The following is a 25,672-nucleotide window of genomic DNA, read 5'->3' as shown; positions in this document are numbered from 1 at the left end:
ACAGCATACAAGGTATGCAAGGCAAAGCCAGTTCTGAAATCCATCTGATGGCTAAAGGCAAATGCCAGAGCATTGATTCCCAGTGAGAATGACAGAAAAAAATTAATTTAGTACCACCAGTCCAAAGATTGAAGGGATGAGCAGGAGGGGAGGAGAAAGGGCAGGAAATTAGTGTTTTGATCAGCTAAGGTTATAAAAATTTTATATTCTCCTCTTTCTTATTTCCTTATATGACAATAGGTTTAAAAAATAAACTATAATTACTACTGATAAAATGAGCTGTGGTTATTTCAGTTCTAATTAGCAACATTTTCCATCTCAGGTGTTTTTTGGAGTTCTGCTGCTTTTTATTTACTCTTTGGGGATTGATTTGTATAATATTTACCCAACTGTTCACTGTGAAAATAAAAGGCTGTTACCTTCAAATATAAACTCACTGGAACTGTGAGCTATGGGTTTAGACCCTCAAAAAAGAACAATGTTTAAAGTATGAAACAAAAATCAGTCTTGTATATGAAACCTTTTAAAAAATGTTTCTTATGATATCTCAAATCAGGAAAAAGTACTGATGACATTATATAATTATTGAGGATTAACATCTTTAACTTAAATGGTAATCTTGATTAGACTCCCAAAACTTGGTGTTCATAAACTTGAAATGCATAAATTATCTAGCCAATTTATACATTACATTGCTCCAGTTTTATTTTAAAGTCTAATACTTATGCTCAAAATGATATTCCATTTAAAATGGCTAAAATGCAAAGAAAAAATACAAAACCCCCAAACCAAAACTTGAAATCTAAGTTTAACCTGATGACTAACACACAAAAAGTTCCTCAGCATACCCCTTTCAGGCCAGTGAATATAAGTGTAACTTCAAAATATTGTATTTTAAATGTTCCAACATATTACTTACTGAATTAATGCATGAAATCGCTCAAAGCCAAGCTCTTCGACAGCCAAGGCAGCTATACACAAGAGACACTTTTCAGCACTACACATGGCAAAAAAATGACACAAGATACACACAGCAAGCTAGAATACTTTCAAGCTCTAATTATATTTTTAATCCTCTCCTGACATTTAAATTTACATTATTAGTATAAACTAATTTACTGCAACATTAAGATTCCACCATACAAATTAGTGAGAACATTTCTATTTGGACTAATCAATTTATTAAAAGCACAAAGCCACTGGTGTGTTGGAAATATTTGTCAGATACTGAGCTGTTGATTTTGTACAAAATGTGGCTGTCACAAAGTCACCAAGCATATGCATACTATAGATATAATTTTGCAGGTCAACAAGAAGTACTATTTCCTAGAAAAGCAAGCGTGATTATTTGGATCATTTTATCAGTGTAGGTAAGCTGTATTTTTTCTTTGAATATATACCTCTGTTACTGAAATTTAGTTTGGTTTTTTTTTTCCCTTTAATGCTTATTTATTACAAATGAAAAATAATTATTCTAAACAGTGTTACACATTCTGTTTTTAAATAAGTTCCTGCTGTTTTCTTTCAATAATGGATAAACAGCCTTTCAAATTAGTGTGCATCCAGGACATAAAAAAATACAGCATTAGTGTCTTCCCAAGTTCAACACAGGCTTTATACCTTTCCTTTATCTTTCTGCTAGTAGAGCAATATACAGAACAGATCTGCTTTCTGATAGATACCACCTGATGCTGAATATTTAAACAATGTCTGATCACTGAGCTACAGAATGCAGCTGCATACAATTCAGTTAAGATCTGAAGCTATTAGGGCTAGTACTACTGATCAATTCTTCCCACCAGAATTCCCCAAAAGGCATTTTGTGCCTATTCTGATTGTATTTTGAAAGATGCACTTAATTTGCCCTACATGCAAATACAACTGATTCTTAACCAACAGAATACTTTCATTTTCTACTTAAGAAATACAGCAGCAGCCTTAAGAATTTTAGTTTTTGTCATTTGAATAACTACAAGGAATTGCTTAGATTACCAAGAGTAAAACTGGACTTAAAATAATGTATTTTTAAGACATTTTTATAAAATATGAAACAATGAATCTAAATTGCAGAAAATGCTGCAAAAACTAACCTTGCTTGAAGAACACATGTTTTTGTAAGCAGAAGGTTAGAGGGACTAACTCATATAAAGCAATCTTTGAACCTGGGAACTTGCACTACTAAAGGCAACACATGGCCAACAAGTGACTGCTATACACCACAAAAGCAGATGAAAAATGCTATTGCATTCAGTAAGTGTGCTCGAATCCACCTTTTGTTCACAGAGCAGGATGATAGGCAGTTTCATTCTGTTACTAAAGAACAGAGTGAAATGCTAAGATAATTACTATTTGAAATAAAGGGAAATAAGTAGAAATTCTAAAGAGAAGTAGAGCTATACATAACCCAAACAATGCTAAATAAAGACAGTGCTTAGTGGAATGAAAAAGAACAAACAGCAAGAGAACATGAGATGTATGAGAAATACAATTGTTTAGAAATTCTTTAAAATGATACTCTATCATGCTGTGTCTAAGCATATTTCATGACTTTATTATAAACATACCCTCATATTCAATTCTCAAACAGCCTGCCATATGGAACTGTATCTGTAATACTCCTCGCTCACCCAACTCATCTCTTAAGTCCTATCAACTACGACAATGCCAGTTTCTATTTTTATTGAGTGCAGCAGCCAAGCAAGAAATAAATGCACTAGCAGTTACACAACTTTGCATTATTCACAACATCTTCTCCTCAGCATCTTTGTCCCACCCCTAACCAGGTTAAGAAGATGGTCTACAGGTAAATAGCAGGACAGAGAAAGGGAAAAAAGCCCAAACCTAACTAACATATCTTCAATTGGTAAGTGTACAGCATTACACATAGAAAGCAAAATGCTGTACATAGGAGAGGTGCACTCAGTGTCTAGCAGGGAATATAGAATACAAACAATGAAAGAGATCAACATTGCCCACAACATAAGCAGGCTGTACACAGGAAAAGTATCCTGGTCTTCCTTGAGCACATTCCATGTTATTAAGGACAAGTCAGGCAGAACTTGAAGACTTGCACAGAACCGCGAAAAATGTAGTTATGTAATAGAACGGATTAGTTCGTAAGTGTCAGTGTTGAGAGTAATTATTAACTTGAGTGTACATTTAAAAACACTGTTGAACATTTCCTACAGTTAAAAGTCCTTTGGAATCAAGCAATACATTAGTAAGATCCTGTAGATAACTAATCTCTGCTTCATTCCATCCAGAAAACAAACTCCTATCACTGGCAAGAGCTTCAGAGACAACTAAAAAAAGGAAAAATTCAGCAATTTCAGAGTTACAGCTGCCTTATCTTGCAAAGGATAAACCAGAAAAGTTGCAGATAAAACTTTCTGTATAATACTTTTTCTTACTTTAAAAAATGCTTACCTTGGAGCTCTTATGCACTGACCATCTGTTTTTTCAAATAAATATAATTTTAATTATTATTGTTTGAGCCTTCTAAAGCACAGGGAGCATTTGCTAGAAGCAGATGAAGATGACTTTGAAAGAGCTCCATCACTACAAATTGCTATAACTAGCTGTGCACATATAAATCTATTTGTACAATTCTTACTTTGTAGTTATGCCACAAACTGATGAATAACATATTCTTTCCATCAAAAGATAGCACCTCGATAAGCAATATATTCTCATGTGAAGAGATTTTCATACTTCTTCAGGCACAAATTGTGAACAAAAACTAAAAGAAAAAGCAGCTTATCTTTTAACACATTAGATCTTTCCTGTTTAAAGATTAATATATACAACTCTGATCACATGTGCACAGACAAACTTTCCATGTCACTGACTCTGCAGTAGTTAGATATGACTGGATGCCTCATCTTAGTGCAACAGATGATGTCTCCTGGATCCTTGATGTCAGTAACTCATGAAGGAGTGAAGACATTTGCAAAAAGCAGGTAACTGAAAAACTCCAAACTACCAAAAAAATACAGTAATTTACCAGAAGGTGATTTAAATTGTTTGGTACTGCACAGACAAATGGAAAACGGCTACTTCTCCATAATAATATAGGATCCAGAATAATTTAGAATAAATAAAGCATTGAAGAATTTTCTACAAAATTCTTCTAAAAACACAAGTGACAAATATTCTTCCAGTGTTAAGAAGCATGTAGATGTTTCAAAATTAAAGATGTATCAGGTCCCAGTAAATTACAAAATAAAATTGAAGAGTATGGAAATTGCTGAAATTCTAAAGAAACACGTATGTTAGAACTCCAGTGATAAGGCACCACATTGCTTTCAGCAAAAAGGATGAATGCCGCTAATTACAACAGACAAAAATCTGTCTTTTGCTAATGGAATCATAAAGGCAAACCCCCCCATCTGTGAATTAATAAAATAGCAGTGGTCCCTCAAAAACCATGTAATACTTCACTAAGTGATGGGTAATTTAGCACAGAAATACATCTTACAAGGTTGCTCCTCTTGATGACTAGATTCTGCAGGACTTTCAGAAATACTAGCAGTTTCTTCGGTTGTTTTTCCTCTTATCCATGTTGCCAGACAGTATGACTCAGAATTATCAGAGCAAGCCATTTCCAAAATATCACATAATGTATGACAGAGAAGGTTCTTCTGCTCCTCTTCTGAAAGATCAGAAACCTACATGAGTCTGATTGCTGAGAACCATTGTCATTCATATATAAGCTACTAGTATCTTTTTATACATTAATGCTATCTAAATAATTATTACTTTTATCTCATTAATTACTAATGTTAATTGCTCTTTGACTATAATGGACCAAAGATTATAAGGCTGTCTTTAGAAAAATGTGGTTTTATAGCATTTGTAACCCATTCTCTTTCTTAATAAAGGATTTCAATTAAATATTTCTAGAACACAGAAGTATTAAGGACCATCACAGACCTCACAAATAGGAGTTCTGAAGCACACAGTATACATACAATATGGAAGAACACAAACAAAGTGTGTAATATTTTAAGTTTTTTTAACTAATGCATGTTTTACAAATAAATAAAATGGAAAAAATAATGAGGGGAAAAAAAAGGGTTTCAGTACCTGGACAGTCTCTCCAAGATGACTTTTCACTGGTAAAAAGCCTCTTCAAAAGGAATGCCTTTGTTACCAAAGAGTAAAATATTATTAAAATACAAGACAACACTACCTTTTGTGTTACGTCACAAGCACCAAAGCATTTTTGCATGTTTTTAAAAGAGTTTCAAGCTGCTTACCATTCAGAACAAGACTCATCAAACCAGCTACAATGGTGGCCTTGTAACTACATTCAACACCACTGAGTTTGAACCTCAAGTACACTTCAAATACACATAGTGCATATTGGCATATACACCTCCAGACTCACAGGACTGCAGGAATGGAGGCACAAATATTTTTCAGTATAACTGATCAGTAGTACAAGCTATCTCTAGTCATTAACACAAACCCCTTTAGTAGATAACAAACCCACCTCTTTTAACTATTTCAAACAATAAACTGCAGAACAGGTTAAAGAAATCCTATGCATCTCTACACCCCTGCTTTGCTTTATCAACAACGCCAATGCAATGCTGCAATTAAAAAAAAGCAGAACAAAAAGCTCTAAGGTACAGAGAAGGAACAATGAAAGAAGAAACTTCATTAAGCAGTCTTGCCATCTTGCCATTTCAGGTATTTTTAGCACCTCAGAAACAGCTGGTTCAGCTTTCACTGCCTTCCTGACACACTCGCCCTGTTCTCCCATTACAGATTTTTTTTTTAAAACAGATTTTTTTTCTTTAGCAAACCTTGTTAGATGTGAAAATCAACTACTTCAAATATTTCTAATACAGAATTACGAAAAAAAAAAAAAAAAAGCAGACACTGTGACACAGACATTATCCTTAAAGGCAGGGAATTCAACAGATGTGAAAGGATTAGGATTAAATTTGTAACTGATCTTTTCCTTCTCCCCTTTATAATGCATTCCTGATTTTGAAGTTACTTCTGCTTGGATCAGCCTGCTGCATTTCCTCAAACAAATGTCCTTCTGCAAAATTATAGTTCAAAATCAGCCCATGCTCATCCCTGCCTTTTTACAGAGATTTTGCCTCCTCCACACTTTAATTATGAAATCAAAATACAACTGATCCGCAATTCTTTTCATATCTATTTCAGCTCCAAATACATAAAGAACAAATTTTGGGCTTACTGATTTTAAATTATTCCTATAATAAAGGCATCTTACCTGCACAGGTGCTATCACTGCACAAGGGCCACCTTCAAATTGTTCTAATGCAGTTGATTCAGAGTCACTAAAAACAAATCCTGTCAAATGAAAAAGGATTTTATTTAATGAAATAAATAAACAAGTATGTAATATTGTAAACAAGTATGTATATTCCTTCCCTAACAGAAATGACACCTGATTTATTCACCTTTAAAAATCAGGTTTTTTGTTTCCTTGATAAATGTAACTGCATATGGTTAAACTATCTGAAGCAAAAAAAGTAACGAATACAGATGAAAGGACAGACATTAATTATTTATATCTTCAATTAAATCATGACCACAAAGGTCCAACAGATAGGGTTTTAAACAAAAGAATTTCTAACTTAAACCATGGTTTTTATTTTATGATAGTTTATTTCTTATCAATAAATTTAAATTTGTGTATTATTTTGTCTACATCTGTAATAAAAATATGTCTTGGAACCTTCACTGAACACATATAATACACTTCTATTCCTGATGAATGGCACACTATGCCTCCCACTGATCTCATTTTTGACCTATCAGCACATCCTATTAAGACTGAAATATGCTGAGTAGCTTAAATATTCACTTGCAATTCCTGCATTAAACCTCTTAATGGTGTTCTTTCACAGAAGATACACTACATTTACTGAGATGCAACATCACCTATTTTCCCCCTTCAGCTTTAATGCTTTGTATTAATTTGTATTTCAGAATTATCTTACAGTCATATAATAAAGCAAATACTGGAGCAATTACAGCAAAATTGTTCATTACCACCTTGCCCTTAAACTTGTCTTTAAGATAGGTGATTCTTATCTTTCATTTTTCATTGATAAATGCACATGCAATTACCCCGATGAAGCTGACACACAGCAACTTAGAGTGAGTGGTGTTTTGCATTATCCTTTTAAGAAATGATAAAATTGTGCCAAAGTCATTCTAGTTCACTGTAATCCAGAAACCATGCAACTGTAGTCAGCAAGTAACCAACAAACACAAGCAAGTGGGGGCAGACAGAAAGGGGATACACATGCATCTTGTCATGAACTGATAGTGTCAGTCTCAGCAGAAAGAAAGTTCAATGCTACTTTTACACAATTTCTCCTCTTCCCAATTCTGTAGGATTACATGCTGCCATAACAAAAGCACTCTAAGCCCTGGATGTGAATTTGAACTGAGGAAATGCATTCCCCCACACTACAGCATGGCAAGTACATCATCCCAAGCAGCAAGAGATAGGACAACTGCATGTTTTGTACACCATACTTCATCACACAATAGTAGTTGTTACACAGCAATGTGATTTTTTTTTTTTTTAAGGATCAGGGTAGCCATGGGGTTTCCACTGTATCTGACCAAAGGCTCCACGTTATTTTTAACCATATGTGCAAACGTGCATTACAAAGATGTATTTTATAACCAAAACCTAGGTGCCTATGTCAAGCCTACATACTTACATCTGGCATCACCTGATGTGGCAATGAAACTCCACTAATTCCTACTTGAAGCAAAGTTTGCAGTAATCCCATTTCACTGCCCTGTTAACATGCCCTACTAAGAAATATCATCAGTCTTTTCAACCTTCTGAATTGGTTTGTGCAGGCTTGGAATATTAATAGGTGAGTCCTCCTCTGCTTTGAAGCGTTACTGCATGCCACATAAGCACACTTCAACAAAAGAGCTTTTTTAGTTGTTTTAATGATTTGTTTCTGCAGAAAAACAACATACTTGCGTGTGGTACCACTAAACCACACTTAAGAAATCTTGAATTTGCTTCACATTCTTCAGGCTTCTTATAGAAGGCATGAACTGTCTCAGCTTAACCCTGCCCTGTTTTTCAGAATAGCTTCCTAAAAACAAAGAACATCTATTGATCCACCAGAATGAATACAAATATGAGATAGACAATGTAAAGTCGATATCACACAGAATTTCACAGAATACAACCACAGGCAAAACACATATAAAATACCTGAGGAAACACTTCTTATTACTTAAATGCTGCTTAATGCTTGATAAATACTAAGATTCTAAAAGCTGTTAAGCAAAAAAATGGGCTTCAGGTAGTATGGTCTTGCTCTTCTAAAAAGTTTTACCTGAGCTGGCTTCCAATTCTGTAGAATTCCAAAAAGCAGCATTCTGAACTCCAGCTGGGTTCAAGTCTACCTCAGCCTGAAACCACACCCACTTACCTTTTTAACCCTCTACAACAGTCACATTTTGGGCAATCTCTGTAAACACTCATTAACCCCACACTCTTCCTTATGATCCGTAAGAATGACCTGGCCACCCTTTAAGCTACCAAGATGAGCATCTCCGATCCAGAGTAACTTCTGCTTACTCTCTCTCAACTTTTCATATCTATCATACAGCTCTTTTCACTCAAGATAAAATCTCAAAAAAAAAAAAAAAAAAGATGTAACACAGCCAAAATATTTTTTTAATAAATGTGTCTGCCTTTTATCCATGAGTACAATTAGAATCATTTCTCTGCAAGAAACATAAAATAATGTCATTACCATGTATCTTCCATGTCATTTATAACCCTATTAAACACTGCATTGACCCAATTTTTTCAACATCGCTACTGCTCTGCTGCTTTAACCTTTTGACGCAGCATGGCAGAGAGATGAAGTGGATCTAGATTCCTGTTGGTAGCCAGTGCATTACTCAATATTTTGAGTAATGACATTGAGAAATTTGTCTTTATATCCTTTGTCCACTATAATCACACAACACAAAGTTTTAGTCTCCTTATTTCCCCATTTGGCATTTATGAAGGTCCATGTTTCTTTCTTGCATCTAATTCTTAGCTCTTCTATGTACAGTTTACCAAAATTAGTGTATGACTTACTTAATCACTGTTGTCCTTCATCTAATGTACCACATCACAGTCCAAAGTACTACAAAACCCATTCAATCTTCTATTATGACTACTCCACCACCTTCTTGTATCTTTTTATTACTAGCCTATTTCTAAAAAATATTTTTTTCCATGCAAGACACCATAGATATAACTGTCATTTCTCAAAGGATGCTGAGTTTCTTCAGTATTTTCACTCTGTACAAAACCCAATTCTACCTGAATGAAAGAGACAAGGGAATTAGCAAAGAGCACACAACACTAACAGGTGATCCTTGCTGATCCAATCTAGCTATAAAGACACTGCACTATCCACTTTTTTTTTAGAATCACAGAATATGTTGAGTTGGAAAGGAACCACATGGATCATCAAGTCCAACCCCTGTTCCTGCACATGAGACCCTAAGAGTCATACTATGTTCCTGAGAGTGCTGTCCAAACGCTCCTTAACTCTGACAGGCTTGATGCTAAAACCACTTATGTGGGGAGCACATTCCAGTGCTCAACCACCTGCTGGTTTTCCAAACCTTTTCCTGATACCCAACCTAAACCTCCTCTGACTCAGCTTCATGCTGTTTTCTCAAGTCCTGTCACTGGTCACAAGAGTGAAGACTGCCCTTTCACTTCCCCTTGTGTGGATGTTGAAGACCACAAGTCTTCCCCCTCAGTCTCCTCTTCTCCAAGCTGAACGAACCAAGTGACTTCAGCCACCTCTCACCATGGAAGTGCTTTTCTTTTTCTCTTTTGGGATACAAGAACTGCCTGACAGAAACACTAGAATAACACATTATTACCCAAGAATGAGGTTCACAATACACCTTAATGTTTCATTCTTTCTCTAGCACTGGGAATAGAATGATACACATTTTGTTTGTGGCTTTGGGTTTTCCAAGCATATCTTTACAGTAAAATAAAACTTCTGAAATTTTCTGTGGGGAGAAAAACCCCCAACAAACAAAAACTATTTTCCTGCCCACATAAAGAAAGGGGAATTTACTACAGCAATATCAGAACAAAACTCCACTGAATGGGTTGTGGATAAAGAGACAGAAGTCCTGTAAGGGATTAAGGAATGTATACAAACTATCTGGTAGGCTACCACTAAACTGGGCAACTGGAAGCTGGAAGAGAATCCAAACAAAACGGACCTTTTTACACTGTATGTTATCCACATACATAAACTGTACTTCCCACTATGCTTTTGCAGTTAAATGATTGTTGGAGAAGACCATTCCATATCTTTCTTTCCAAGGACCAGTGAGAACACAGCTTACCTAATTCTGAAAGGATGCTGAGTGCAAGCCTGCCAGATATTTGTATTGGATAGACATGATGTCTTATGTCTTGGGGATAATCTGAAGAGCAGTTCTATACATGAAATTTGTGCCTTGGATCAATGGAGAAATTTACTCCTAACATAGGTATGTTCCTTTAGGGTTCAGTCATCTTCTCAGCTCCCTCCCAAGTCCTCACGTCTATGCCAGGAAACACCAAAGAGCAGACTGAGGCTTTGGACTACATTCCTGTGTCTGCTTTCAGGATTCTGGTAAATGGAATCCACAAGGTTCAAACTGCAAATTCTGCTGCAATCATAAAGAAAAAAATTCTGTAAAGAACTCCACACAAAAGCCCTCACAACAACTTTACAGCCATGCCTTTGTTAAGTCTGGAATAAAACCCATATATTTAAAGTTGCCAGTGCAGAAACCTGAGGGAATTACTGCCACTAACTTCCAACAACACACCCACATGAGCTGGGTCAGTTCTGTAACTGCTTGCAAATCAGCCTGTCTTCAAACTAGTATGATGGTCAATGAGTCTGGTGCATAACAGGATTCCTGGAGTGCACTGTCTTCACTGAGAAACTGACAACTATCAGTCTTACCTTCCTCAACACCCTCCCTACTGCCTACTTTTCTTTCCAAATGAAAATCATAGCTCTCAACTTCAAAAGGGTTTGAGAAAGGATCAGATGATGTTCAGCAAGTATTCAAAATAAATGCCAGTGCTGGCACTACAGTCAAAAGAAATAAAAACAAACAAACAAACAAACAAAAAAAAATCCAACACCAAACTAGTTGTTTGATGCTTTTAGCACTTTTTATGTGGAACGGGGTCTACATTTTAAACTTTTAAGTCTTTGGAAATAATAAAGCTTTATATATTTTTGGGGTTTTTTTTTCTTTTAAATCTTGATGAGTCAGTGTTGACGGGCCTCCTTTGCAGCAAGTAAATGCTGCAGAACTTTTTCAACAGAATAGAAACTGAAAGCTGGGTGAAAGTATTATGCAGCTACATAAGGTAAGTGATTGGAACTGACTGTTTGATTCTCAGCACAAGACCTCCAAACAGTCTAACTTAATGTCATGGGGTTTTGCTACACAAAATTGATTATACTGAGAGGGATATAGGGAAGGGAACAGATGCACTACATATTCTAGTCACAGGACTTTCCCTGAAGACAGATTGGAAATAGCTCCATTGCAGAAGCCACCAAGAACTCCAGAGACCTTTTCCATTAAACCCTCACTCAATCACAAGTACAGCGCATTATAACACACATTTCAATACATTTTGAAACTGTTGAAATTTCTCATACAAACTATATTTAAACCTTCAAATGTGGCAATCCAAGATTACCAGCTAAAGAAATAATTAAGCTTTTTAACACCAATTCTTCTTTTCTGACTTTGCACACACCTTATACTGAAACCGCAACATTACCAAAACATAAAGAGATATTATAGAAAGTAATTACATATCAATAAGCAATTTTGTTAGGAAAAGCAATGGCTTTGCTGCGCCTGCTTAAATTTTAGATCTTAGGAGGAATTTGGCTTTTTTCCCTAAATACTTATCACTGAATTATCTGAAGACAGATAAACTTAGGGGAAAAAAATATAAGTCTGGTAATATACTGTGTCCAGTAGTGGGGAGCAGCTGCGCAGCTCCCAAATCTACTGAAACTATGCAGATGACAACACCCTTGTTAAAAAAATAAAAAGGAACAGAGAACACTAAGAAACTTCTGTTTCAAACAACTTTAACCTATGACCTGGATACATTTTTTTTAATGTATAAATTCCACTATTTCACTTACATATTTTCTCCAGGAATCAACAGTTTTATCTCGAACATGAATCATTACTAGAATTCCTCAAAACCCACAGTAAGTTATAGAGAAGGCTATGATTCCCTTCTTTCAGCCAGGACAGGTACACATACTGATTCCTTGCATATAATTCTTATAGGCAAGCATTTCAATTGCACTTTTAAGGACCACCAACAAGCTTCCATCAAGAAGAAACCATTCACTGGATACACAACTTAAACGCAGAAAAAACACCTTACAAATACCACACGTTCCAGCGTTACTGGTGCTTTACCTCTTGGCATGTCCTAACACTGGCATGCACCTGCTTCCACGGCCAAATAACCAGTTCAAAAAACAAATCTGTGGGTCTCTGTCCCAAGTTCGGCCCCGCTTTTGCTATTTGTGACTCATATGTTCTTCACAAAAAAACCAAAACCAAAGCACAACTTATGTTCGTTTCCACAAGCCATGTAAAATTACAACATAAGACGCTGTTGTTATATTTAACAAATTCAGACCCTTTTCTACACAATTTTAAGTTCCTGGGGAGATGTGTGGCTAAAGAAGATTATGCTGCAAAAAACCAAAATAATTATTTAGCAAGGGAAGCTGCTGCATCATTTTCCCGCGTGGGCCAGCGCCGAGGTGCCGCTGCCACAAGCACACGAGCAGTGCCCGCGGCACGGCGCCCCTCAGGCACACGGACCCACAGCGCGGGGGCGGCGCGGGGAGCTGCGGGCGTGCCCCGGCGGGCGGGCAGCGAGGCGGGAAGGGCCGGCAGGGCACGGCGCACGCAGGTACCTTGCGCCCAGCGGCAGAAGATGGTGTCGGCCAGCCCGCGGGGCCCGGCCTTCTTGCCCCACACCAGGTGGACGAGCTCCTGGCCCGCCTCGGACATGGCGGGGCGGCGGCGGCCCCGGCGCCGGGCGAGCGCGGCGGCTCCGGCGGCTCCGGCGGCCCCTGCGCAGGAGAGGCAGGGGCGGGGCCGCGCGGGTGGGGCGGGGCCGGGCCGGGCCGGGCCGGGCGGGGCCGGGCCGGGCGGGGCGGCCCTTCCGCTTCCCCAGCAGGCCCTGGTGCTTCCGCGGGCCTGTGGGGCTGGTCACTGCTCTGGCAAATCCGGGATGGAGCTGTTGCCTTGGGGAGCAGCGTTTCGACTTGAAGGTTCCCGACATGAAACTGTTGTACATTCGCACTTGGAATTCTTCCTGCGGTGTGCAGCCAAAATGGAGCTGCGGTGTTCTGCCTGCTTTCTTAAACAATTACTGTATCGGTAGGGTTGGAAGGGAGCTCTGGAGATAGAATTAGAGAATCATAGAATCATCGGGGTTGGAAGAGACCTCTACGAGCATCAAGTCCAACCATCACCCAGCACTGCCACTGTAACCCCTAAACCACATCACCAAGCGCCAGATCAGACACCTGTTAAACACTTTGGGCATGCTGACTCCACCAGCTCCCTGGGCAACCTATTCCAATATCTGACCACAGTAACGGTGAAAAAGATTTTTCTAATAATCTAATCTGACTCTCCCCTTTGACAATCTCCGCATCAACTTGTCCAAGCCCTTTCTAAGGCAGAGTCACCTGGAGCCTGTGACAGGAAAGTTTCCAGGTGGGCTTTGAATGTCTTCGGAGAAAGACTTCATGACCTCCCTGGGCACCCTGTGCCAGTGCTCTGCCACCCCCAATGTAAGAAAATTTTACTTCATGTTGAGGTGGAACTTTTTGTGTTTTAGTTTATGACTATTGCTCCTCATCTTGTCGCTGGGCACCACTGAAAAGAGCCTGGCACCACGCTCTTGGCACCTTTGAGGTATTTATATGCATTGATGAAATTCCCTTTCAGTCTTCTCTAGACTTAATAGGCCCAGTTCCAGCAGTCCTTCCTTGTACAAGAAATGCTCCAGTCCATTAATCATTTGTGTGGCCCACCACAGAACCCTTTCCAGTAGTTCCTTGTTTTTCATCATACACTTAAGTGCTTTTATAAAGATTGAGCACATATTGAGGCCGTTACATGTGCAATCATTCTCAATTAAATATGAAAATATCCAATATCAAGCATGTGTCCGAGTTTCCTGACGTGTCATACCACAAATTGATCAGAAGATGGGGTGGTTGTACTTCTGATTTTTAAACGTTTTCAAGTATATGCACAGTTAAGCATTTTCTGAATAATTACTGACAAGTCATCAATTTCCTTCAATATTGATAATCAGAATGGATTCTGGGAATAAATAATGTAATTATAATGGACACTTTTTGATTTTTAGCATGAAAAAAGAACTTTACAGAATGAGAGGAATTTAATTAGAACTAAAGGCATCGTGACAACAAAATTAAATTCTGTACATACTATAGCAAAAGTCATCATGTTGCTAGTTTTTGTGTCTTTCAAATCAATAGTGCAGTAAAAAGCAAATTTTGATATACCAGATAGATATACCAGACTTGAAATTGTAAACATCTCATGAGCAGGAGGAAAATACCAAAGTGCACTTATTTTAAAGTGTGTTTTTGAATATGCATATGAAGTATTTCAGAAAAGTAATCCTGAAAGTGGTGCCATGGTGCAAGTCTAAGTCAGCTCAAAAAATTTCAGACTATATCCATTAACAGGAAGGCTTTACAAGGCAGAGGAAAGAAGTGCAGGTTTTAGGCCAGCTTTTCAATTCCTGGGCTTGTTTCAGGGAAGAAAATTTATATTGTCATGGCTGCTCAGGGTGCAATCTGAAAAACAATTCAGTAGAGAGGGGGAAGAAGGCACTGTAAAACAAGGATACTGAACCTGCAATGGGGTGATTGGAACTGCTGTATGGCAGAGAAGTTGTATAGCACCACCCAGAAGTACCAAAAGGCTGGAAAACCTCCTCCTCCTCCACTTCCATCTCTGGTGTCATGGATCATCACTTCAAGAAAAACATTGTGTGTCTCCAGAGAAGGGCAATGAAGCCAGCGAAGGGTTCAGAGAGTGAGTCATGAAGAGTGGCTGAGGGAGCTGAGATTGTTTAGCCTGGAGGCTCAGGATGGGCCTTATCACTCTCTATAGCTACATGAAAGCAGGCTGTAGCCAGGTGAGAGGTGGGCTCTTCTCCCAGGCAACCAGCAACAGGATGAGAGGACATAGTCTCAAGCTGCACTAGGATTGGTTCAGATTCGACACCAGGAAGAATTTTTTTATGGAGAGGGTCATCAAGCATTGGAGAGGACTGCCCAGGGAGGTGGTGGAGTCACCATCCCTAGAGCTGTTCAAGAAATGGCTGGATGTGTCACTCAGTGCCGTGGTCTAGTTGACAAGGTGGCGATCTTGAAGGACTTGATGGACTTGATCTTGAAGGTCTTTTCCAGCCTAAATGATTCTATGACGCTGCGGTGATTGTGGAAATGAAGTTAACGAGCATGCCCTTTGATTTCATAGGTACAAACAGGTATTCACAGTGAAACTTTTCCACAAGTAACGAAAGCTGAGTCACAACCTGGAGAGCTGTGAGCCAGAAGAGATTCCACAGTTTAATGTGCTCTAAATTAAAGTGCAACAAATTTACTTTGTCACCATGGAGTGGAAGAATGCTGATAAGCATTCTTCACATCTGTGATTACAGACCTGCAGGTGACCTAGCAGTTCATATCTCCTGTAACATCACAATATAAAATTAAATTTCTATTTCCAACCTGAGTTAGAATGACAAATTGCCACATTTTGGTGCAGCAGCAGTATTTGTGACTGTTTTGCAGCTAATGTCTTGTGTTGTGTAAAAATGCTCTCACCAGCAACTGATGTGAACTCTGATGTTGGTAATTTGATCCATATAATTTGGTATGAGAAAAAACATTTTCAGAGTTACTCACAATACTGGCAAAAGCAAAGACAATAATGAGAGACACAAGATGTTAAGTGATTTCACCCATCTTGATTTAGTTGGCATACAGAACATGGAATTCAATATAGACAAATAAAAATTAATTCATCTAGGAACAAGGGAGCAATTCTGGGGATATGTGCCAACTGGAACAATCTGTCATGCTGGTTAGGAAAAGCATTGGGAAATTATTTTGGAAATACCATGAAATATCACTGAAATCATTAGCCACACTAATGAAAATAATAAAAATCAAACTATATATCAACTGTAGCAAACAACACTGAATCCAAGCAAATGAGACTCTGGATGTCATCAGTTTTTTTAAGTGTTGGGCATTCATAAGATAATGATGTGTTGCATATGCCTACCAAAGATTTGGACAAGAAGCTTTTTGGTGTGAATTTTTGTAGATAGTTGAGTTTCAGTTAGTGAGCAGGAAATTAAAAAGTATGATTAGAAGAAAATACAACCTCATTTGTACAATAGCACATTGACAGCTATGCAAGACTTCAGAAATAAATGTAAGTGAATTGAAGTCAGAACTCTTAACAAAGAGAGTGCAAATCTGCATACTACTACTTCAAAATAGTATTTTAGAAAATTATGAAATTGGTATTTAAATCCTTTTTTTGTGGACTCTGGGATGTAAAAACTCATCTATGAAGTCAGGGCTTCATGGAAGATAAACAGCATATTTATCTGCCTTTTGGGTCTTTAAGTCCTTCAAGTATTTAGAGGTGTACAGAGAAAGACTGAAAATTACGGCTCTGCAGCATTGTTTTTTGTATATTTTGTATATTATAAATAATATGTATCGATTTTACACTGCTTTTTCAAATAGTTTCTTTTAATGCAGGTTTTCTTTCTTTTTTTAATGTTGGACTGCCATCATGTGGTTGGTTTGGTGACTTAAGGTGCACCTTTTTTTTCTTTGTGCAGTGCAGCTGATTCTCTCTGCAGGCTAGTGTGGTGGGTTTGGGGTTTTAGGAAAACATAGCAGATACTGTTCTTTCCCTTCTAATCTCTACTCCAAACTCAGATTCGTTTGATTCTGTTGGTTGCAGTGTGTTACATCTTAGAACAGCTCTCCACTAGACAGAAGGAGTAGGTAAAGAACATAAACATATAGTCTCTAAGTATGTGGTCCCATTTGGTTTACTTAATATATTTTTTAAGAATTAAATCTCTTCATGAAACTTTTTATTGAGAATTTATGGGTTTACTGCTATGAACTGTTGACAGACAGCAGTACAAGTGACAGATATAACTCAGTAAACTTCATTTACACTGAGATAGATTTGCCTTACTTGTCTTTAAAAAAGCTGGCTTGGGTGGTAGGAAAAACAAATATATGAATTAATGTCAGGCAACTTAGTCCATACAGATCTATAGGGAATTGCAATGGTGTTGTATTACTAAATTGTTCTGAGGAGGTAAAAATGCATATTAAAGTTTTCTACAGTTCCCTTTTCTGTTTGCTTCCCTCTTTTAATTACCTCACCCTGTCCTTCTGCCCTCTCAACCCAAGAAAACAAAAATCAGTTTATCAATCAGATCTATAGAAAAAAATGTAGGCTAGAAAATGTTGTTGAACCAAATCACAGAAATGTTTAGCTGTCTACCTGTTGGGGTTGGATGCCTGCTTCCTACTGGTGTGAATCTATCTGGACTTTGTTTATAGTGTAACATGAAGTACTGTGCGGCGTTGGTTTTTGCTCTCCCCGGCTGCACGCAGCTCTTGGGAGCCCGGCTGTGGCGTAGCTTCCACGTGCTGCCGGGGTTTGCTGCCGCGGGTTCCCGGACAAGGCTCCGTGTCTCGGGCGCGTGGGCTGGCCAGCCTCTATTACTGTGCTCTAGGGATCCGGCAAAGAGGTAAGGAATTTGTCCATTTACTCCGTGCTTGGCAGGAACGGTTTATTGGTCACACATGGCGCGGTTCGATGGAAAGACGCGACCGCTGCCGGCACTCGCATGGGAGAAAATGGCACCTGGGTGCCGGCGGGATTGGATTTTATGGAGGGGCGGGGCGAGAGGATCCACGGCCTGCCGCCCAATAGGGGCGGCTGCCGTGACGGTGACGCCAGCAACAGCGACCAACCAGAGAACCCCACAGGGGCGGGCACCGAGCCAGAGCGGGCTGAGCGGATCGTGTGGCTTGGGGTGGCCAGCATGGGGTTTCCCGGGGCCGGACGGCAGGGTGGTTACAGGAGCGGCACAGGGGGAAGAGCCGGCAGCGTGCGGCCAGAAACCGCGGGGGGGGAACAACACGGGGGAAACGCGGGATTACAGAATTTATTTTAACATAAATTAAAAACCCTAATCTAAACCCAAACTCTGGGATGCAACAGTACTGTATGACTATTTGCTCTCAGGGTGATCACTGAGGAGAAATTTTAATAACAGAAGTCATGCTCAAAACTCCATTGTGTGCACATTTGTGTTTGAGGAATGATAAATGTCACCAGCTTACAAAATGCTGATTACTCCGTTCTTTGTAGGATAGGCAAGTTTTGGACTGTGACTGACATTCATTTTTCCAACTGTTTCTTCTCACTGAAGGGCTTAAGGTAATTGTATTAGCAGTGATGGCAAAGTGGTGATGGGAAGAGATGCTGATCCCTGTTTTATGCTGACATCAGACAGTGGGACATTATATGGAAGAGACAAGAACATGGTCGTGCTTATCTGCCCAGTGTACCCATCCTGAATTGGGGTAGCCTAATAGGGGGTTTTGTCTGGCAAAGGAAAAGGTCCTACAGTCTAGAGCAGATTAAGGTGCTTTTTGCCAGGAGAAAGACTGGGAGGAAAATTGGGACCCAAAATTTAAATTCTTCAGGTGTCAAGAGACATCCTATAGCCCTGACACTTTCATGGTCCCTTTTGTCTCTCCTTAGACCTCCTTGTTTTGAGAAGAGGGTAAAACTTTTATTTTGACCTATGCATCAGGACCAAATTCTCTTGAGAAGATAAGAGTCCAAGAAACAGAAAGCTCTCATGTCTCTTATTTCCTCTTTTGAAATGATGAATTAGTGTTAGGTGGAAAAATTTCCTAGTTTACTGGCTCCTACTGAAATTACAGAAGAGAACAAAAGGGCAATTTCATAGGTATTTGCCCTCAGAATCTGTTGAGACTAAACAAGACAGTGATTGTCCTGTGCATGTGAATGTTTGGGGTTGACATCTTTGTGGAATGGGAAGGAGTTTCAGGAGAATCACAACTTTCTTTGATAGCAAGGTAAAAAAGAGTTATTCTTGTGTATATACCATATATTACTTATTTTATATATAACATATATATAAAGTGTCTTAATACTATAGATAATAGATTAGTTTTAGGTAAGCTGTTTAAAACTGCTGGAGCTAAAACTCCATCATTTGCAGTAACACCAGTGAGTGAATATCCCTGTACTCCTAGGATAACCTACATCAGAACATAACCATTCTACTCACTGTTGCAATTCATTTAGGATTCATAAGTGTATGGAAGAAGAAAATGGACTGTTTCAAAAACAGTCATTTATTCATTTTTTGCAAGTTACCATGGCATTTTTCATGTTGTTTAAAGACAAGAGTCATCTTTTCCCTCCCAAAGCATCCTGAGGTTCTCTATTATTTTCAGATAAAATGATCTTACAGAGACAGGTAAATTTAAACATCCATTATCCTTACATGGTCACTTAAAGTGTAGTTCTCAGCACATGCTTTGGATTACGGGCTTCAATTTTTTTGTGAAAAAAAGAGAAAAAAATGTAATTGGCAAGGAAAAAAGTCGGTAATTATTACAACTATTAGCAGTGTAATTAAATTAAGGATGTCAAGTTCCAGCACAGTGATACTAATACTATATCTCTGGCAATAGTATTTAGAAGTGGCTCAGGTAAGCTTAAAGCCCAGTTATGCAGTGGGCTAATAACTTGCTGTGCAGTCAGTATCCTCTGGTTAATTGCAGAGTTTTCCTGGCAGTGACAATGCACAAAAGAAAAGATAAAAGGCATTTAGATTAATCAAACTTAGTAATGTGAACTGCATTTCAAACAAAAATGTTATTTGGTACAAGGGACTGAATTTTTGATTTCAGAAAAAGTTGAATTGAAACATATTAATTGCACTGAAATGTTAAAAGAATTAAATATGCATTATTTAGTCAAAATTAAACAGGAAAGTTCCAGTCCTCTAAAAGGACTCGTTTCCAGCAGAAGATGCCATCAACGTGTTTAGACTAGCTTTACTTTTTATCTTGGAAAGTTGGTTTGACTGGGGAAGTTTTGTTTCCACGCAAGTGATGTGTTGGAAGAATGCAGAATGAAGAGGTGGTTCAGAGGGCTGATAGGAGGTAGATACTCAGAAAGTGGTCTGTACTAAAAGGGATAGGCACCTCCTTCTCTAAGTATGGCAATCAAAATCATTCTCCCATTTCAGTGTCTTGCTCTCTAAATTATTTTTCTTACTTTTACAGTTTTGTGTTTCAAAGAGCTCTTTTTTAAAACTCTGACGCACTGGTTCTCACCTCCCCTTCATCTACAATACTTCTGTTTAATAATGCTTGCCTTTTTCATAAATTTTCCATCCTAAACCATTTTTTTGTTTCTTAAGTATTAATCTAAATGTTACTCCTTTTTTTATACTTGCAGCAATCTATTCCTTCCTGTATGACATTGTGTCCTTCTGATTTGTGATGAAAATTCATTATTTCATCTCTTTTCACAGAGGCAGCTGAAAATCCCATCATACTGATGGCATAGTGAGTATCATACTGATACTCTCTGTGCAAGAATCTGTAAGTTCTTTGGGCCTGTGACCGTGCAACCTTAAGAAGTATCACATACTTAGGACATTTTAAGAATACATAAGGAGGAATGCAAGGATCAAATTAAAAAGGAGCACCCATATTGGGAACACTGATTTGTCCAGAGGAGATGTTGGGCAGTACTGAGAAAAGCACCCATCAAATGAGAAAATTCAGAGAAAGGGAGTTCAAGAGTAACCTCATTATTGAGTTGAGATGGTCTTTTCTTTCATCAAAAGATGAATTCCTACTTTCTCTTTATAAAATGTTACCATCACACCAAAATAAATCATAGGATTTTATACATCATTATATTTATATATAGCTTATTTGTATAGATTGTATGTGTGTGCATCATGCACTCAAGCTCGACCTTTGGAAGAATGCAACCAGTGGTTGCTTTGGATCATTGAAATTAACTCGTTTTCCATATTTGAATGAAAATTCTTTGCCCGATAGAGGGTGTTGTAGTTCTTAGAATAGCTAGAGTACTGCTACTTAGCTTAACTAAATTTGGTGGAAAAAAAAATCCTCAGCACATTCGTGTGCGTAAGAAATTAAGGGTCAGGGAATTTTGCTGATTTATAGCAGCCGAACATCTGCATTGGAATACACAAAGTGAAGAATTCAAATTTACAGTTTCCCACAACCATGACTTGTCTCTGTTTTACATACTGTTGGCATTTTTACTGACAACTTTTATCCTTGAACATATAAACCATGTTAGACTTTGGGTTGTTTTTTTTTTTCTTTTAAATTTCTCCCCAAACAAAATTATGCTTATATTTTTGTTTTCTTCCCATTCTTTTTATTTAAAAAAAAAACAGAAGAATAAATACTAGTAAAATCTAACAACCTCTCTCCTGTCATTCTAAGCAGCAATTGATAGACATCAAAGCTTCAAGAGAAGATTGTGATCTATCACTGTCTAGATTAATTAGGAACATATCCTCAATACCACATTCCTCTTTCAGTTAAAAACTGTGTAGATGAATAGGAGCATTTCCTCAACACTACTTTTGATTGTTACTTAAAACCATCTATTCCTCAAATAAAATACTTGGAATTATTAATATTCCCTACAGACCATAACTGCAAGTATTAGAAATGTTACGTTTTATTTTAATTTTACTATTAGATGGAAATAAACAAGTTTCCTTGTTTTATGCAAATTCAGTTTTCTTTGGGTTTTGTGAAACTAACAATTTCAGAAAGTCCTGAGCTTATTAAGAGGTGGTTTTTTCTTCTCTTTTTGCTTCCCTCCTGCCTCTTCGAAATATACTAAGTAGCTTTGGGTATTACATATTCTTAGAAACCTGAAAATTAATTCCAAAAAAAAACCCTGCTCATTCAGCACAACAGTGGGACTGCTGCTGCTAACACTGCTTTAAGAAAAATAATCAGCACATAAACTTAAAGTATTATGGCAACTCTCATTTTAAGATGGCTGGCTGTGAAGTCTGATATTCAAGCATCTTGTCACAGTCACTAGATATGGTTGAAGTTTAAATACTTGTTATTAAATGCATGAAACTGGTAGTGTCAGAGCCTGTTCTGCAATTTGACATATGGTACATCCTTGCATAGTGTTTTACAAAACTTAACATTACATGAAGTGCATATGGATGGGTTTCAAAAGCCATTTGCCTCTCCTATTGCCTCACTAATTTATTTTTGCTTTAAAAATCTTCATAAGCAGTCAGCAATAGTATATTTTCAGCAGCATCACCTATGTACAGCGAAATCCTAGTGCAACTTTCGTCTCCTCTTTTTATGATAGTTTCATTCTGTAGCAGTGCAACTGAAAGCAAAACTGAGGAGCTCATCAGGAGATGTGAATGTAAGTCAGTGTTATGATGACTCAAACAACGACAGAGAAATGTTTTTGGCTTGGAAAATTTTTCATATGACATTGAAAAGAAAAATCCATGTGTGGCTTAGCATGGCAAAATTTGTTACAAGCTTTGTGTATTTTAGTGAAGAAATCTGTTAATTTCAGGCAATGAGTGAGAAGGACATATACTCTAAATCTTGCACTTATGAGCTTCCAGTGTTGATGTGTTTGCATGAGAACTTGCTACAACTGACAGAGAAAATGAAAATCTCAACTCCTTTTGAATTTTAGGGGGCATCATGTTTACAATGAGCAGAAACCTTGGGGAAAGAGAAGTTTCCCAACAATATTTCAGAAGAAAACGCAAGGCCAGCAGACAACTAACTGGTTTTGGCTTCCCAGATTTCTGGATTTTTATTTTCGAGTTTGCAGCAGTTGGAAACAGTCGCCATGGAACTGCTTCTTATGTACTTTGGCCACCTCTCATCTCTGATAAGCTTTCTTTACCTATCTATCCTCTGTGCCATGTAGTCTGGGAAGATCATCTGCCTTCTATTCTGTGATGAGATTACCAGCTAAGCCATTAAGAGTAATGGATGTTGTATTGCAAAGCTTTTAAGAATGTACACAGTGCTCCTACAGCCAAACTGGTGAGCTGAATAAAAAGATGGTATGATGGGCAGAAAACTAGCTCAACCACTGAACTCTAAGATAGTGATTACTGGTACAAAGCTCACCTGGCAGCAAAGTATGAGTTGCTTGCCTCAGGGATGGATTCCACCCATGCTTGTTCTCAGTAACAGTTTGGATGACTGGATCAAGTCTATCCTTTGCTGGTTTGCAGATATATGAATTGGGAAGGGTGTCCAGTACATTGGGATGCAGGGCTGCTGTTTAAAGGAACTTTGTCAGGCTCCAGAAATGGGCTGTGAGGGACCTGAGGAAAATTACCAGAGGAGACTACAAAGTGCCAGGATGGAAATAAACCCATGGAACAGCTCAGAGCAGCACTGGCTGGCTGGGAAGCAGCCTGATAGAAAAGGACCTGAGGCCCCTGTGGGCAGCGAGTTGCACTCAGTCACCAGTGAGCTGCACTTCTGGCTAAGATGGGCAGCTACATCATGGGTTGTGCTAGGAGGAACGTAGCCAGCAGCTGAAGAGAAATAATGGTTCTTTCACTCTACTGAGCACTTGTGGGATCTCATCTCTAGTGCTGTGTCCAGTTTTGGGCTCCCCAACACAGAAGAGATATTGACATAGTGGAGCAAGTGCATCAGAGAGCCATTTTCATGTTTAGGGGGGCTGGAGCATATGAGGTACAAGGAGAGATGTGTTTTTTCTGTCCTAAGTAGAGAAGGCTAATGCTCTATATGCCTCCCTCAACAGGAGAGTGTTGAAAAGACAGAGCTAGGCTTTTCTCAGAGCAGCACAGTGGGAGGACAAGAACCTGTGACCAGAAACATTGGAAACCCATCCGAGTGCAAGGGGAAAACCTTTGCCCTGAGTGGTCAAATGCTGCAACAGATTTCCTGTATAGGTTGTGGAATCTCCGCTCAAGGAGACTAGCCACTTTTGACTAGCCACTGCCTTCAGTATTTGGATCTGAATAGACTTACACTGAGTAGGGCGTTGATGTGTTTTCCAGTGGCTCCTTCCAGCTACTTCTGTCTAAGGTAGTCATTGTAGGAGGATGGATTGTAAAAGAACAGAGATAGTGCTGAAGGCAATCTCACCTCTGAGGATTTGCAGCTGTGCTAATTACCAAAGAGTAGGAACAGCCTCGCCCTTAATAGGTCACAGCTCTGTCTAATAGGGATGGGTATTTTAAAAGAGTGGATTAGCTACTCAACAGGAGAGTTGGGGTCTGTTGGCTGTGCTGTGAGGAGTAAGGGTCAAGTGGTTGTGTATGGGACAGAAATGAGTCAGTGTTGTGAGGAGCTACTCATGAGAACTCCCAAAGAGAAGGCATGAAAGTTTTACATTTACAGTAGAATGATGGTGGCAGTCAGTTCCCATCCACTGTCAACTGGTGCCAAGCACTGATGCCGACAAGTCATTGAATGCATGTGGGCTGATGCCAGTAAGAGAGGTTTCTCGCTCTCTTCATTCATATTTTTGAAGTGACAGGTACAGGTCAGTGGAGTTTTGTTTTGCAGGGCAATATATAAAAATGAAGCAACTAAAATGAAAGAAGAAGAAATCAGTTGTGAATTTTCATTTGTATAGTGTGTTGCTTGTGTCTTAGAAGTGCATGAACAGTATTATATGTGTTGCACTTTCTCTATGTCATCTTGATATTTCATTTGATAACTTGTCTCATAAGAACATCATAGCAACTGCAGTCATCAGCTGTTTGCCTACACTGATGGTGACCCAGCTGAAACCTAGACTTTTTGCTTTTCCTAGCCTGTTTTCTTTCTTCCTGTAATTTTGGATTTCCTGGCTAATTGTGATGATGATGTGTATTCCTTCTGCAGAGAGAAGTTTATTAGTAATTTTGAAGTCTCATCTTCAATGGAGAGGTGAAGTCATTTTATTGTAACAACAACATACAGAGTTAGTATAAATTGTATACCGAATGCTTTGATTAACAGCTTAGCAGTTTCCTACTTGAATTGAAGTGTCTTGGTGCTTTCCCACTCTGTTACTAGCTAGAAAATTAACAGGCTTTGAGATTTCCCCCACTGACAGTCCAGTATTTGAAAGCTTAAAAGAGAAATGTTTGCATGCAAGCTAGTAACTAGTTACAGGATCATCTTTATTCTCTCAGGCTAATGCTCCAGAGAGGAAAAGCACAAAACCACTGTGCAGTGTATGCTCCGATCTAAAGTCAGAGTTCAGATAGCTTGGCTGTTTTATATTGATAATGAAATTGTTTCTAGCCTTTCCTGGTTTTCTCTCTTGTAATGCTTCCCCCCCTGCCCCCCCAAGTTATGTATTTTGAGTATTAAATAATATTATTCAGAAATAA

General features: G+C 38.4%; 1 protein-coding gene across 2 annotated transcripts in view; it reads right to left on the bottom strand.

The window, feature by feature from the left end:
* Positions 1-13,170, bottom strand: part of MINDY3 (MINDY lysine 48 deubiquitinase 3) — a 49,484-nt gene extending 36,314 nt beyond the window's left edge. For both annotated transcript variants that reach the window (XM_053937746.1, XM_053937755.1), the window contains exons 1-5: positions 13,020-13,170; positions 6,251-6,330; positions 5,086-5,143; positions 4,478-4,651; positions 920-971 (exon numbers count right to left, since the gene is read on the bottom strand). In XM_053937746.1, coding sequence (XP_053793721.1) covers positions 920-971; positions 4,478-4,651; positions 5,086-5,143; positions 6,251-6,330; positions 13,020-13,116 — 461 coding nt within the window. In that variant the 5' untranslated portion in view covers positions 13,117-13,170. The remainder of the gene's footprint in view (positions 1-919; positions 972-4,477; positions 4,652-5,085; positions 5,144-6,250; positions 6,331-13,019) is intronic.
* Between the last annotated feature and the right edge of the window lie 12,502 nt (positions 13,171-25,672).

The sequence above is a fragment of the Vidua chalybeata genome, chromosome 1 (genome assembly GCF_026979565.1).
Source record: "Vidua chalybeata isolate OUT-0048 chromosome 1, bVidCha1 merged haplotype, whole genome shotgun sequence".
NCBI classification, from domain to species: Eukaryota; Metazoa; Chordata; class Aves; order Passeriformes; family Viduidae; genus Vidua; species Vidua chalybeata.
The sequence above is the reverse complement of the archived record's forward strand: the minus strand, read 5'-3'. Positions and strand labels throughout refer to the sequence as shown.